This window comes from Crocuta crocuta, unplaced genomic scaffold (genome assembly GCF_008692635.1).
Source record: "Crocuta crocuta isolate KB4526 unplaced genomic scaffold, BGI_CrCroc_1.0 scaffold219, whole genome shotgun sequence".
In the NCBI taxonomy this organism is placed as follows: domain Eukaryota; kingdom Metazoa; phylum Chordata; class Mammalia; order Carnivora; family Hyaenidae; genus Crocuta; species Crocuta crocuta.
The window spans coordinates 9668882-9685061 of record NW_027551572.1 but is presented as its reverse complement, the minus strand read 5'-3'; the positions used below and the strand labels follow the sequence as shown (position 1 = coordinate 9685061).

Below are 16180 nucleotides of genomic sequence, written 5' to 3'. Positions count from 1 at the left end.
CCCCGCCAGTGTAGTTGGGGTTCACTGCGAGACAAAACAGCACGGTCAGGTCAGCGCCCGGCCCCACGTTAGGCCCCTCGCCACTGCCGCTCACTTCCCGGCGTGCCCGCGGCCGCGGCCCTCCCCGCGCACTCCCAGCCCGCNTTGAAGCCCCCCCCCAGCCCCCACCCACTCACACCCCCTCTCAGGGGCCCAGGCCTTCAGGCTGGGGTGGGGACTGAGAGGTCGCTGGGCCTTGCCTTACCCGAATTCACGTGCACCTTCTTCATCCAGGGGTAGACTACAGCGGGCTGCTTGAGTGCCGTCCCGTGGGGCGGCTGCTTGGGGCCGCCCGGCTGGCTGCAGGCCCTNGTTCTTGCCCGTGACCCCGCGTGGGTAGCGCCGAGCCGGGCCCGGGCCCGCCGCCTCCGAAGGTCTGCTCACCGAAGTCGGGCCGTGGGTAGAGCCCCGGGGGCTGGAAGTCTGCACCCTGCACGCCACCGCTGTAGTAGTCGGCGCCCTGCTCGCCTAGGTAGCTGCCCTGCAAATATTCCTCGCACGGAGGGAACTTGGGGTCCACATACTTGGAGTTCACCATATACGAACTCATGGCCATTAATTTCAGAAGGTAGAAAATACTAATTTTTCTCGTGTTGTCTTTTTTTCTCCTTCCATAGGGCCCTCCTACTTGCTGTCAACTGAATAAAGTTGGCGGCCATGTGACCAAGCCAGCCAATAGCGAGGAAGCGAGTTTATCACCGGGTTGGTGAGCATCTCATAATTTTCACAAATTTAACTAAATAACATACGTGTAATCAAGTGCCTCGCCATGGCACATTTGAGGGCCTCTGCCAGATGTTACTGTAGTTCTCCAATTCCCGGCACCCTCATCCCTGGCAGGTAGTCCCGGCTTTTGTCTGCCACTGACTTTGTTAACCTCCAGTGTCCTCTCCACTCGCCCCCGCTGAAAACAGCTCCCCAAAATGGGTACAGTTCAAGGGGGGAAGGGAACCCCAGCTCTTTCAGGCTGCCCGATGCCAAAAGGCGGGTGGGTTAGGCAGTCTCTGAGTTGGGCAGAGTACACCAGGCAGGCAGGGCTCCCGCCCGCGGGAATGGGGACTGTGCCTTTGGGGACTGTGCCATACAAAGGCTGAGTCCTGGCTTTGTCTTCCTCAGGGTCACCCAAAAGTTACAACAGTCTGGCTGGTCCGAATCAAATCAGGCGATGAGTAACTGCCAAGCTTTCTGTGAGTGCCCAGGCTGGAGTGTTTTTAGCCAAAGTCGGTCTCACAGGTATGGCAAGGCTACCCCCCACCCAGCTCATGCAGCTGTGGGGTGGGCCTGGAAGGTGATGATGGCACCCCCACCTCACCCAGATGGGCTCCAAAGGACCCTGCACTCCCTTTTCCCACAGGGCAGTCAACGACCTGTGAGCCCCCTCACTGGGCACCCTCTGATCTCCCCTCGTGCTTCCTTGAGGGCAGAGTTGAGGCTGGGGCTACCTGGCCTTCCACCTTGCTCCCCAGTCCCCCTAAACCTAGCCCTTCGGCCCTGCATTCATGCAACCAATTAAGGGTTTACACAGGAACCTCCGTTTAAACTTGAGGGGCTTTGGGGAAAAGGCTCCCCTGTGTCACCAGGCTCAGTTCATCCTCCTGGAGTCTAAGGTAATAAAACAGAAAGGAAACCGACCCGCGCCCGGCTGCCTCTGGCCTCAGCTTCCGACTATGGCTATTTCGGAGAAACATGAAGTTTTTGCATCGACCATATATTCCCCTAGAATCGAATCTGTGACTATGTGGACACCACACAAATTCGGTTCTACAGGGTATATATAGACAACGTTACTACCTCCGGGCTCCACCTAGAGTGGGTACCCAGAAGGCTGCCAGCCCCGGCCTCTTCCTCGGAGCCATCACCGGCCCGACGCAGCCACTCGCACTCTCACAGAGGGTTCAGGTAGCTTGAAGAGCTTGGTGACAATTTGCAGCAACGAGTTCCCCATCCGTGTACCAGACCCGGAGTTACTGAGCAGCCAAGGAGACAGGACAATCCTCTTAAGAAAGAAAGAAAAGAAGAAAAAATAATCTATCCCAGAAATGGGGGGTTTATTACCTTCCTCTCTAGATCCACCCCCCCCCTCCCCTTATCAAGTGGTATTTTCCAGAAAGGAGCAAATGCCCTTAGTGGCAGGAGAAAAGATGCAAGAGGGGAATATCCTCCGCCCATTCTTCTTCCCAATGCAGGGGCAAGCCAGGTTGGTTGACAAAGCCAGTTCCCCAAGAGGTCTTGCATTTACCTTCCCGGGCCCTGTGCCGGGCGGGTCTCTCCGTCCTGAGCTGTAGACCCTGCGGCAGGCACTCCTTGCAGGCACCAAGCTGCCCTGGGCTGGGGTCGGCGTGCTAATGGTGAAGGGCAGGGCGAGGGGTCATCCGAAATCATTTACAAACATATCACAAAGTTTCATTATTTTTGCTTTGCCGACAGCAGCACACAAGAGTACAAAAGTTCACCCGTTGCACCCGCCCCAGTGCCTCAGCGCTGTCTAGGGCTCACCCCTCGGTTTAGGGCACCGGGAACACAGACTCACTCAGGGCCGGGATGGGTTTCAGGGGCAGAAGGATGCCTGACCTCCAGTGGGGCTTTTGGATCTCTGAGCTTAGGCCAGAGGTGCTAAAAAAAATTTTTTTTTATTGTTTTAATTTCCTCCTTAGGATTCAAAAATTAGTTTCAGCCTTAGCCTTGGTCTGGTGGGGTAGAGCAGAGAAACTCCCTTCTGCCTCTCAGCCTGGCAAAATTGGCTGCCTGCTTCTACTCTGCACTTTGCACACTCCCCAACCCTTCCCCCCCCCCCACCTCTGGTTCCAGTGCTTTGGCTATTTTGTAGGGATTTCCTGGGTGCCAATTCTCACAAGAGTCTGAGGCTGCCCCACGCCAAATTTCCTTGTTCAAGGGGTGGTTTCCTCCCAACTTCCCCTAATGCCAAGTGCTCCCACATACCCACCTGCCTGGGGACACTGGGCCTAGGCTTTATCCAGACAAATTGGGGGAGCCTGCTGGGCCGGGTGGGGACCCGGGTGAGGGTACACATTTTCATATTTGTTAGACGCTGTGACCTGCATTTCACCTTATTGCTCCACTCGTTCAGACAGGTCAAAGCCAACGAGTTATTGATGAACAAAAGCGTTAAATATTCACCTCCCGCTCAACTGCCCATACAAATGCTTTTGATCTCTCGGGCTTTTTGTGCTGTGTTCAGCTCCAGGGTGCCGAATGTGGGTTTGCAAGTGAAGAGCACTGGCAGAGATAAGCACCCGGAGCAGGGACAGCAGCAGGAAGGGGGGCAAAACCAGGGTGTCCTGGGGACGAACACCAGATTTTCCAGCCTGGAGCCCAGAGCCGGTTTCACATAACCCAGCCTGATTAACAGAGAGAAATTATGAACTGGGCGTTATCTCCACTCCTGGGGATGAACACAGCCCCCAGGAAGTTAACTAGGCTGCCCAGCCTGAAGGGCAAAGAAACCTGGCCCAGAGCCAAGCCCCAGTTTCTTCCACCCTGGAGAGAGTGCCTCTCACCAGAGAGGATGGATGGGTGCCTGGCTCCTACCACCTTCCTACATTGCATCTCCCATTAAAATAAAATAAGCTCCATTTTGCAGTGACGGAAGGGTCACTATTTTTTCCTTCATTCTGCCACTACCATCACCTTAAATGGGATCGTCTCTCTGGAGACCTCACAGGCCTCCTCGGAAATGTACCTGTCTTCCGCGGCACATGCAACTCAGATCCAAAGTTGTGAGCTCATGACCCCAAGAATCTCTGCCCCCACCGCAACTCTACCACCACCAAAACCACCTTTGCTTGCAACACTATTGGCTCTGGCGCGAAAATTCTCGAATTGCAGTTACAGAGAAGCAGAAGTGAACCAGAAGCTTCGTATCTCTCCCTCCTTGCTCAGCCCGTGTCCCCAGCCCAGAGCCCAAACCTCTGGAGCTGGGGCCGGGGGAGGGGCGAGGAGGGATTTCCACGTAAAGCTCAGAATTCGCAGCCCTTCCCGGAAGCGGGCCAACTCCACGCACCCGCAGCCGTAGAGGGTTAAGTCTTTCTTTCTTTCCTTCTTCTTTTTATTAAAAACAAAACAAGACAAGACAAGGGAAGGGTGCGTCCAGGCTGGGTCGCGTTAAGCTAGGCTGGGGGGCGGAGGAGCATCGCGTTGCTTTGGTGTTTAGCAGGTTGGTTTGAGCAGAAAGCGATGCTCGCCGCAACTTGTTAATAGAGCGGGCTGCTAATTAGCTGCAAGCTCCTAACAGAAGCCTAGGCTGCTGCGGAGCTGCACCTGTGCGGGCTGGGAAGGCCTGGGGAGGCCCAGAAGGCGCCAGAGAGGCCCGAGGACACAAGGGCGAGAGGCTGCGGTGTGTTTCTCTCCGATAGGTGACTGTGAACTAGGCCCCGGAAAATCTATCCAGGAGCTCAGTCAACTTAGAGCCTCCACCCCCCGAAGAGAGCGCCTTGCACCGCCAGGCCAGGGCAGCCGGCCGGTCTTCCACCCGCCCACTCTTCTGGCGCGGCCTTTCTGCCGACACCTCCCCAGTTACCGGCACCGCCTCTTCGCATTTCGGAAGAAACGGGAAGGTACTTACAGCGGCAGCCTCTCATGGTCCGGAACCTGTTGCAATGAAAACGGGGGTCACTTAAATTCCACAGGATAATAAAGCAGAGATAAGAGGATACACAGAAAAATGACAAGGCCCAGACACCCCACCAATACCCAGACCTCCCTGCTTCGGGTGCCGCCCCCAGGAACTGCGCCAAGTTCTCCGCGGAGCGGGAGACCGCAGTCCTCAAGGGCAGACCCGGGGAGTAGCAGAATATGGCCCCCATCGCCTCCCCCACCCCCGCTCCATGCACCTTTGGGCAAAACCTTACTGGTCGCTTGGCCAGACTCGGGCTGCCTGTAACAGGGTTTCCCCAGTGGGAAAACGGGAAGCGAGGAGAAAATGGGCCTTTGTGTGTTTCCTTCTGCACAATCAGCCGGGTGGGCGCAAGTCCACTGGGGAGGGGGCAGCCGCTGCATCTGTCCCCTGCCCCAGCTCCTGTCTGCCTCGCGCTGGGAGCAACTCAACCCCTTTTGCCAGTTTCAGCTTAGTTTCAAATCGCCCAGCCCCAACTAGCGCCCCCCAAACCTGTCTTCTCCTTTCCAAAGAAGGACCAGGCATGACTGGGACTTGCCTTCCCACTTCTGCTCCAATTCAAAACAAAGAGCAATTTCCAAGGGGAATGAGGACCCAAATGATAACGAAGGAGGAGGAAAATCAATGGGTTTGAAGGTAAATGGCAATGCTTTAGATTGTTATGCGGCTATATGGATTTGACAGTATTTCGTCAGTATTGCTTCTGGAGAGCCCACAGGGCAAAGCAGTGATCCTCACAGGGGCTGGTGTCCAGCTTTAAGTTTTCATCCTTCCTATGATGGCCGTCTTCTCTGAGAAATCTCAGAGGCAAAGCCATCTCCATCCCCANCCACCACAGTCTCATTCCACGTCTCAAGCAGATGTTCCATTATGGGGAAGAGAGAGACAGTAAGTCCCTTTTGTGAGGAAGGAGCCCTCAGTTCCTAACTTCCCGTGTCCAGGAGGGAGGGGAAGAGCTCAGGATTCCCCTTCTATGTGTTAATTTAGGTTTAGGCTAAAATGAACATCAACTTCGATGGGACCTCTCCTCACCCCAGGCAGAAAAGACAAGGCAGAGAAATCCCCCACCCCTGGAGTTGTCCTGGAAAAAGTAATAAGTGACTTACTGGTTTTCTCTCCCAGTGGGCAGGGGAACTGGGAGTCGAACTGTCTCCGAGCCTGGCGCTAGCTGGAGCCTCTCACTTCCCCATCGCTGCTCCAAGGACCAAGCATCTGCACTTGTATGCTCTTAACCTAATTTATGGTGGGAATTATATTTTGGCTTGTCAACTCTCAAGCCATAAAACAAAGTTTATTGGAATCACGTGCTCGTAAATAGCCACTCAGGTCTCATCTCTGCACAACCATAAATAACCTTCAGCTTTAAACTTTTATTCACTAAATAAAGGTTCACTGAAACTGTTCTCTCACATTTAAATCGTTCCAAATATTCAGGATGCAAGGGGGGTCATATTCATATCAATACCCTGGGCTTTTCAAATAGCATCTTTTCAGAGAAGTCCCTTTAAGTTGGGAGATAGTGCAATTTCGAAAAGACTGGTTGGTGGGCATGTCTTATGATTCTTTGGCTGCATTCACTGTGAGTACCATCAGCTCCTTTATTTCAATCATTTTCTAGCTCTAGATGTGGTAAATAAAGAGGAAAAGCAAAGACTACTTCTTACTTGCTTATACCAGAAGTTATTTGAGATTTTACTCAAACTTCAACACAAAAAGGGTGGTTAGAGAGAGGCTGGGTGGGCTTATGGGGGGCAGCTGGAGTTACCACTTGGCTCTGTATTGTTGTGCATGGACTCAGTGAGAAAGGTGGAGGTAGCCACATGCCTAGAGGTTTCTATAATTTGCTTAGATCTGAAAGGGGAGCCTTTGCAAGTGACCAAACTGCTTAAAACAGCAAGACTTGGGGTTTGGTAAAGTGAGAAACTGGAGAATAGCCCCATCGGAATCTTTGGCAACTGAAGCTCTAAAGAAGGTTATAAAACAATAAAACAGCCCTGGTGTGAAGGGGACAGGGTGTGAGGAAGCAAATGAGGCTCTCAAGGAACCCAAGCCCAGGAAATCAGATGTCCCTACTCCCACAGGGCTCAGGGCTCGAGGTCCTGAAATCCAAACCTGAGCAAAATGCTTCACCCCCCACACTGCCACTCCTACTAGGGGGAGAGCCTAAGAGCGGAGACAGAGCGCGCTTTCCTGCTGAGAAAGCCTGGAAACGGAGCTGGGGCCTGAGCGCTGCTCTCCCGGGAGGATGTGACAGTCTATGCCGGGCAAGGTGGGACTGTGGGAAAGATGCCCCCAGCTCCCACCAAGGGGGGTAAATAAAAAGAGAATTGGCCCCAGCACCCTTCCATAGCCCGCCAGACTTTCCCCCACTGTGAAACTATGTGTGATTTTGACTTTTCTGATTAAAAAAGAATAGGTGTTACGTGTAGGTTCGGAAAGTACACGCAAACCTATGATTTCTAAATCAAATGCAGTTGCAAAAGTTCTCATCAGCAAGTCCCACCAAGCCCATGAAAGGAATCCCTCTCTGCAAAGATCTCTTTGCATCCAAATTTCTACCCATTCTCTGTGTATTTCTAAACCCATTTCCTGATTTGACTTTCATTAGCTAGAAAGCAGGGAGCTGTTAGCTCTGGACTGTAGGACATCTATTTCTACCCCCCTCCCCTATTAGCCACTCAGGACAACCTTTTTCTTTTCCAGTTGGTAGCATCTGTCTTTAAAATCTGTAAAGATCAACCCATTAAAAAATGATTTCTGATTCTGTTAGGACTAGATGAGCAGCTTCAAAATTAGTCCCAGTTAATTCACTGTAAAAAAAAAATAATTAGAACTTGAGAGGTTGAGAAAAGCTTTATTTTTTCCCTAAGTTAATAAAACAGAATTAATCAAAGGATGTATGACCTTCTAGGCAATTGTGATGAGCTTTTCATGGGGGGTGGGGTATAAGGAGGAGACCAGGCTGAGGAGGTGGTTGAAACAATGCATGCGCCTAATCACCTAATCCGCCTAATCCGGCTCAGTAGGTATTTTCTGAATGAATGGTAATGAAGGATGGTGACTGGGCTTGCCTGCAGTCTTCACTGAGGCTTACACAGGAAGATGAATAAAATGGCATAGCCTACTCTGTATACTTCCATAATAACAGGAAAGTGACTAGCTATGCATATAGAAAAGGAGGAAAGGAAGACATTAAGGCAGACATCTTCAATTACTTTCTAATCTTAGGGCAGCCAGGAACATGATTAAGGAGAGAGTGTCCACTTTCCTACAGTCTTTGCTTGCCCCAAAGCCCCCAGTGTCCTGGGCTTCTGTGAATGAATGAGACAGAGTGGGGATGGGGAAGAACAAACTTGGTTTAATAAGAAGACTGAGCATCAGGGGTAACGACATACTAACTTGGGCCAGTTTGCTGGAGTTTTCTCAAGGAGTTTCAAAGGTGGTGGTGGTGGTGGTGCTGGTGCTGGTGCTGGTAATAGAAGAAGAGGTGGGGAAGGAGAGGTTGAAGCCTTCTTTAAAACTTGTAAGGAATTATTTATGGTGGAGAGTGGGACTCTGGGCACTATCCCTCCCCATTTGGGTAGAAAGAGCCAGTCCTGGAAATTCCTGCCCAGAGAGCTCCCATCAGGTAGAGTCCCATGTAGGGCTCCACCAACCTAGAAGCCAGAGCATCAGCAGGTATCAGCTATGTTCCAAATGTAATGAAGCCCACCCTCTGTCCACCCTAAGGGTCCTTGCTATGTGGCTCCAGAAAAGAATATTGTGACATCTTGCCCAGAGGCATCTTGCCCAGAGGTATTGTTGAGCACTCCTCTTTTTTTAAAATGTGTATTTGTGTGTGTGTGTGTGTGTGTGTGTGTGTGTGTGTGTGAGAGAGAGAGAGAGAGAGAGAGAGAGAGCATGAGAGGGTGAGGGGCAGAGATAGAGGGGGACAGAGGATCTGAAGCAGACTCTGAGCTGTCTGTCAGCACAGAGCCCAATGTGGGGCCCGAGCTCATTAACTATGAGATGATGACCTGAGCCAAAGTCAGATGCTTAAATGGCTCAGTAGCCATCCAGGCATCCCATCTCCTCTTAAACTAAGTGTCTGTAAAACTAGGATAGGAAGGGATGGGACTTTGAATGAAATCCCTAGATGGGGGGCAGATGGAAGAAGAAAACCCCCAGGCCTGACACTTAGAATGGGGGGAGAGCCAGAGAAGGGCTGAGCAGGGAGTCCCCAAGCAGGAGAGAAACAGGATTCCATATTCCCAGCACTGTATTCCATCACTGGAAGAGGAACACTTCTCCTGCTACCCTTACCCCTACCCCCTACAATGGAGTCTTCTCACTGGAGGTCTGACTTGCTTTTCCTCTGGGAAGAAAAGGTGACCCCAGAAGAAAGCTCCAATAGTGAGAGATGAAATCCAGAAGAATTGGCCCTCTGATGATGGAGCCAGGGGCTACAAAGGCCCCAGTGGTCACAAGAAAGGTAGGGTCTGGGGTGGTCACCTTAGTACTTTGAGAAACAAGAGTGGAGGTTAGATGGCACAGGGGTTGGGTGTGGCTGGTAATGCAGCTCTGCCCTACCCCATGGGCCAAACCCCATCCGCCATGGTTGATAGCTAAAGAGACCATATGTGTTTTGAGAGAAAAATCTGACCCAGGTGAACTCCTGCTTAAGCCAAGAGAAGCAGTTAAGCCAATGGCTGTGGAGGGCCCGTTAGGAAAAATCTGTAAGTAGAAGCCATGGAAACCAGGACTAAAGGGGTGGCACCTGGTTATAAGGGGTGTGTGCATGTACATGGGTTGCAGCATGAAGTAGTGTTTACATGCTTTTTAAAAAAAAATGTTTTATTTATTTCTGACAGAGAGAGAGAGAGAGAGAGAGAGCGAGCAGGGGAGGGTCAGAGAGAGAGGGAGACACAGAATCTGAAACGGGCTCCAGGCTCTGAGCTGCCTGTCAGCACAGAGCCCGACGAGGGGCTCGAATCCACGAACCCTGAGACATGACCTGAGCCGGACGCTTAACCGACTGAGCCACCCAGGCGTCCATACATAGCTCTTCTTAAAAGATACAAAGAATCTCCAAAAATTGCAAGGGCTGATGGAAATTTGGGGGGGATACGGCCACTCTAAGATACACCTTGGCATCACTGTGATCCAAGTGGCCCTGGAGCCCAGATCTTGAAACATAAGCAGATTGAGAAGGAATGGAACACGTCTGACATCCCCTGCTGTTGCCCACTGGCCATTTGCTTTTCTATCCTGCCCCCAGATTTCAAGAGATTAGGAAGAAGAGACTTGCTCTGGTGGATGTGACTGACAGGTGGTGGTGGTGAAGGTGACTTTAGGAGCTGCACGGTGGGGGGCAGGGCATGCTCTCAGGAAAGGCCTGAAGCCTTCTGTAGGAATCCAAGATGTGCCTGTGTGGGTATAGAGCCTCTTCAATCTGACTTCTGTCCACAGAGGAGCTAGGGGCCCTTTCTTTCTGAATGTGACCCACAGGCAGATCCCAGACACTGACTGAGAGCCAAAGGGGCAAGGCCTCCAAGGCCCCCACAGCAATAGGAAGAGTCCTGGATCTATGTTCTCCTGGGTGACCAAGCCAAGGCCTGTTTTCTCCTCTGTAGAATTCAAGAATTGGGTGGACGAACCAGGTCTCTTTTAGCAGTAAAAGTCTGGGCCTGATTGTTGAGCAGAAAAGAGATACTGACGATAAGCAACACTGAGGATAAGCAACACGTACTGAATGCTTGTTATGTGCCAAAATACCGTTTTTAAGTACTTAACCAGGGAGTTAATGTACATAAGGTGGTTAGAATAGTGCATGGCACATAGTATTGTTACGTAACTAAGTATCTTCATAATGACCCTTGAAGGTACTCTCATTCCTACTTTACGAATGAGGCAACAGGCCCAGGGAGTTGGCCTTACTTGCCTTAAGTTATATAGCAGGTAAGTGGTAAAGATTTGAATCAAAGCAGCCTGAACTTCAAAAAGTTCAAAAAAATCTTCAAGTTAGTAAGAAATCAATGTTCCCCTTCCCTAAATGGGAGCAATTAATCAGCCTATGGGATAGTGACATTTAAAAACTTGATTAGGGACGGAGACCCAGGAACTACGGGAGGTGCTGAGTAGGAAAGGGAACTTGGTGCCTGGACACCAAAGAACCATAGAAGAGTCAGGAGAGACTCTTGACCAGTAGTTCACAAATGTAAGCATGTTTCTTAACTGCCTTGAGAGAGTGTTTGCAAAACGCAGATTCCGGATATTCTGATTTCATGTCTGGCCTGAGACCCAGGAACCTGAATTATAAACAAATTTGAATGCAGGCCTTCATTAAGAATCACTGCTCAAAAGTAGGGAAAAGAGGGACGAGAAAGACTGCATTGCCATGGAGGATCCGTGGGGTTGGATCAGAGCCAGTTGCTGAATGTGGGTGTCACAGTGGTGCAAGAAACACCCCGTGGAGCCCACCAAAGTCCTGAAATGGGCGCAGTGGTGACGGAGGTGTGTAGGGATGGTGTGAAAAAGAGCAGAGAATCTGCAGTGTCCTCAACCTGCAGAATCCATGAGATTCGCCCTCACAGGGCCTCAGGGAAGGCCAAAGGGAATCCCGGAACCCAAGCCGGGTCACAGGAAAGCCAAGGTTAGGCCCTTCCAACTGCGTTGGGGTGGGGACTGAACGGAGTGCTTCTCAAGGCTGTTCATCCTGCGTATCAAGGATCGCAGTAAGGAAAACGGGCAAGACAGCAGCCCAGCCCGAGGGGGCTGGTTAAACGCGGCTCGTCCAACCGCGGACCCCTAGTTTCCTGCTCTTTGCCCAGTACGCAGAAATCGCGCCACCTCCGGGAAGGCGGAGGAAGTGAGGTGGCCTGACACCGTGGACTCTACCTTCAGGCTCCGCAGCCTCGGTTCTGCCTCGGCTGCCCCTCCCGGGAAGCGGCCCTCTGGGGGTGGTCGCTGTACCTCCGACCCTCCACGAAGGCCGAAAGCACCCTGCGATTAGAAGAGGAGGGAGGGGAGTCACATGTCCTTCCCTACCCCCGCCCGCGCCCGGGGCACCTCCCGCGCTGCGGCAGCGGCCGAGACGCTTGTCCTACAGCGCCTCCTCCTGGACAAGGCCCCAGACAGTCGAGCACGGGGAAGGAGCCTGCCCCGGAAACCCGCGGCTGAGGCTTCTTCACGCGGGTGGAGGTCTTCCGCACCAAAGGCTGTGAGCTGGTCCCTCAGTGTCCCCTGGGGCGGACCAGAAGTCGAAAGGATCCAGAGAATGCCTCCCGTCTCACCCCCCACCCCACCCCGGCTTGCGGCCCAGGAGCGTGCATCCCTTATTAATTAGGCGAGTCCAGGCGGAAAATCCCTCCAGTTTGTCCGTTTATTTATTTGACCGCTCTCTGCTGAGCCGCTGGCCCCCACAGAGCCCTCGAACGTGCTGCTCTGGAGTAACAAAATCCGGGAATGGTCCGCCTGAAGGACTGGCCTGAAATCTGGCGGTTTGAGCAGACGCCAGGAGCAAAAGGGCTTCTCCCTAGCGGAGGCACCAGGCTGAAAAAAGTCTATCCACTTCCCCGAGGATCACACATATAAATCTTCTCTTAAGGTGTTAAAAGTGTGTGCGTGAGAGTGTGTGTGTGTTTCTTTTAACACCTTGAAAGAAGATTTGGCTTCCCTCTGGCCACTCATTCCTATTTGCAGGCTCTTTCTAAAGTATAGATTTAAATTGCGACGGGGTGGTGACTCAAGATGCTTGAGAATAACGTAAACGACAACACGTTTGGCTATATTTAGAACGCAGGCTGGAATAAAAGCACGGTGAGTAGCGAATACTGAGGGAGGGAGGAGTGGCGACATCGGGTTCTATCTTCCGGCTCCGAGTCCACTCACCCCTCCCCCCATCTGTGCCTTACGGTTGGATCCCCGGGCTGGGCTATTTCACTGCACATGCGCCAGACGCCCAACGAGCGTGCGTGGCAGGCGCTGAGAGCCCTGAACGGTAAGAGCGGCGTGCGCAGCGCCGTGCGGGGTGCAGCGCCGTGCGGGGTGCGCCACCGCGCACTCCTTGCTTGCTTACCTGCGGAGCAGCTTGGACGCCCCGTCTGAGAGAGGCAGAAAAAGTACTTTTTCGTTCTCTTTCTTTCTTTTTTTTTCTTCAGGAAAACCTGTATTAAACCCTCAACTGTCCTTTCTGATTTGCAAGCTCTGTTCCGCCAAACCAACAAAATCGTCATGTTGTCAGTGAACACGCTCAAGGCTGTCCTTTGGATCAGCAATTCCACGTCTAGTGCGCGGCTTCTTTTGAGTCGTTAATCAAGGCGGGGGAAAAAAATCACCCCCTACGGTCAGAAAGCACGCCCGATCCCCTCGTTCTGCACAGCCATCAAGTCTAAGGGACCATTTCCTAGAAAGAGGGTATCTGTTCACACCAATTCCGGAAAAGTGGCCCCAAATTGGACTTACATCGGAATTCCGAGTTCTTGGTGGCTTCTCCCTAGCTTCCGGTGCCCTCGCGTGCCCTGCCCCGCGGCCGCACTGCGGCAAGGCCGTAAATACCTCTAACAGCTGCCTGCCTGCCCAGAGTGAAATACTGTCTTTGTTCCGATTTTCCCCCGCTTCTCTAGTTCAGAAAAGATAATTCTGGCGAAATACATTTATTTGGAGGAGCGTCTGACAGGAAAATACGTTTGGTTTTCAGCCCTGGTGCTTAGCCACATATATAATAGCGAGCTTCGTTCTTTTCGCCGGTCCGCGTGAAAAGTGCAAGCCCAGCTCACAGCCTGACCCGTAAACACCAAGGCCCGGACATACCATCGGCTGCCTGAACTATAAATGGATGGAGGTTGCCCCTGAATACGCTGGGAGTTACGCTTCCCGGCTCGTGAGCTCTTACAATCCAAATGTTGCTTAATTTTTAAAAATTGATTTTAATTTTTTGGGTTATCCGGGACAATGGGGGTATTTCCGGCAGTAGCAGAAGCGTTAACCGGCCTCCTCCTGGCCCGAGTTCAAATGTGATTTGCAGATTATTTATTCCCTTAAATGCAATCGACCATTTAGTTCCAATAAGCTCTTAATGCTACCACAGGATTTACAAAGAACCCTCCAGTCCTCCATATCTGCCCATGACCTCACCCTCTGCTTTGTAAAAGGACCTGCAGGCCGCCCAAGTTCTTAGTCACTTGGGTGCTCTCGGCCACCGAACCCAGAGAAAAGTGAACACTAGGGCTTGGCCATCATGGCCACAACTCCTCCCCACCCCCACGCTTATCCCAGCCCACCTAGGGGGCTCCTTAGGCCGGGGGACAGGCCTACGTGCCTGGCCAGGGGCCTGCTTTTCAATAGGTAATGCTTTCCACCAATATGAAACAATAATCTCAACAGCCATTGTACCGTAGTAGCGAAATAGTTACAAAATGCAGACATTCCAAATAAAGACTATCATTCAGTTTCTTATTTCAGAGATCACAGTGATCCACCATAATCCCTCAGGCATCAACTGGCCACAAATAGTGGCCCTCCATTTTGAAACCAGCGTGATTCCATCGTTAATTACTAAAAATATCTTTCTACAAAGATGTCATGTATTGTTTAGAAATACTTTTATGGTCAAAACGATTACAAAGAAATATTTGGAATACTAGGATTCGCCGCTGGGTGCTTTGGAGACGGTATTCAGCGGTGCGCAGGTCCATCCCATGCGCAATGCGGCAGACTGTCCACAGGTTTTAATATTTCGCAAGGTGTACATGAGGGAGGAGTCAAGAGGATTTTGAGAACTGCTTCCTTAAGTGCTGTTCAGAATAGGTGGGATATAAACATTTTTTTTTTCTGCAGAGGATTTTCTTTTGATGCATAGATAATGTTTCAGTTCAGTAATTTTGAAGTAGAGGCTAAAATGTTGCTATGTAACGTTTATTTGTAGGCAAAAAAAAAACCCCACGACAATGCATTTAGAGAGCAAAATATCTACTCTTTTCCTATTCTGGAAAATAAGAAACACACGCGATATTTGAACTTAGACATGCTTTGCATTTCTTAAATATCTATTGTTTTTTACCCAAGACCTGCACCAGATTTTCTGATACTATTACCTCCCAAAACATGTATACATTTTGCGACATAAAATAATCCAAATTCGCCTAATAGATTATTAGATATGGGAGGAAACGTTCTCGACTTGTTACAAAGATTCTCTAAAAACTAGAGAAACGGTTAAAACTATTTAAGATTCCATCTCATACACAAAGCTCAAAAAACCATAAAGCCTAGAAATTAGCCAGCATCACTCACCAAAGCGTCGATGAACAAACCAAACACATCCTGGGTACAGAGAATCCACCCCGCCCCCACCCCAAATCCCAACCCTCAAAAAACACCTGTTAGCCTCCCAGATACCTTTGACCACAGACCAGCCGCAAAAACACTGCTCTATACCATAGAGTGCCTTCAGTGATCCACAGCAAACCTAACACGTCCAGGAACCATCTACCCATTCTTCCCAGGGTGGGGTCTGAGGAGCTCTCGATCCAGCCAGTGGGGTCCTATCTGCTGCTCTCCACCTCTCGGAAGCTCGAGAGGAAATGGGGCTTCCCTCCGACTCTGTGCTCAGCTGGACCCCATCCGGGGCCCCAGGGGATGCCTGCTCAGAGATGGAGTGGAGAGGAAGCTGGGGGCGCAGACAGCCACCCCAAGGTCCCGGAGAAGTGCAGGGAGTCGGGGCAGGCTCACTGGGCTGCCCAAGGGGGTGGGCGCCTGGAGCTGCTCGGTGGCAGCGCTGGGCGCGGGGAGGGGCGACTCTTACCCGGAGGCTGCCGAGCAGGAGGCGGCGGTCGGCCCGGGAGGCTGCAGTAATCCATTAGGCGCTNCGGGCGGGAGCGGAGGCCGCCGCGGACCCCGCAATCCCGCAGCCGGCGACTGGATCCCACCTCTGCAGAGACAAAGGTTAGAAAAAGAGGGGGTGAGGCTCCAGGAAGGCAGAATGCGGGGGGAAATTCGCCTGGGAAATCAGGAAAAAGGCCGTGAAGGCGAGCGGCGCCTGCACATGACCAGCCGCAGCCAATGACGACCGCAAATAGGTCATAAAAAGGTCTATTACCAAGTTGTAAATTTTCTTCAAACAAAAAGGAATTTGCTGCAATTCCTTGCGGATTTTGCACATACAGCTCGCAAGCGCCATGTTTTTTCCTCTCTTTCTCTCCCCGCTCTCTTCTGTTCTCTCTCTCTCTCTTCCTGCTCCTTTTCCTTCCTTCTTCCTCTCCTCTTTCTTCCTCTACGTTCCTCTCTGTTGTCTCTGCGTCTCTTGCCTCCATGGCTCCTGACTCTCACCTCTTCTAGGAAGTATTTCTTTTGCTCTTTTTTGATTTGGCTCGAAACCTCTGCTGAATAGGGCGTTGTGTTAGAGGGGAAATGAATGCGGTGTACTGCCCAGGCGCTCGGGGAGGTGATCCTGGCAGTCACCCCCCTCTGACTCTCCTTGCGCGGGTCACTTGGCTTCTCTTCCCCTCCCCTCTCTGAAAGGCCCGCTCC

The 16180-nt window shown here is 51.6% G+C and overlaps 1 protein-coding gene across 1 annotated transcript in view; it reads right to left on the bottom strand.

The window, feature by feature from the left end:
• HOXD4 (homeobox D4) overlaps positions 1 to 1731 on the bottom strand; it is a 2074-nt gene extending 343 nt beyond the window's left edge. The window contains 3 exon segments of the mRNA XM_077751205.1: positions 1 to 24; positions 245 to 346; positions 349 to 1731. The exon segment at positions 1 to 24 is cut by the window's left edge and continues 343 nt beyond it. Coding sequence (XP_077607331.1) covers positions 1 to 24; positions 245 to 346; positions 349 to 595 — 373 coding nt within the window. The 5' untranslated portion in view covers positions 596 to 1731.
• Positions 1732 to 16180: the final 14449 nt, after the last annotated feature.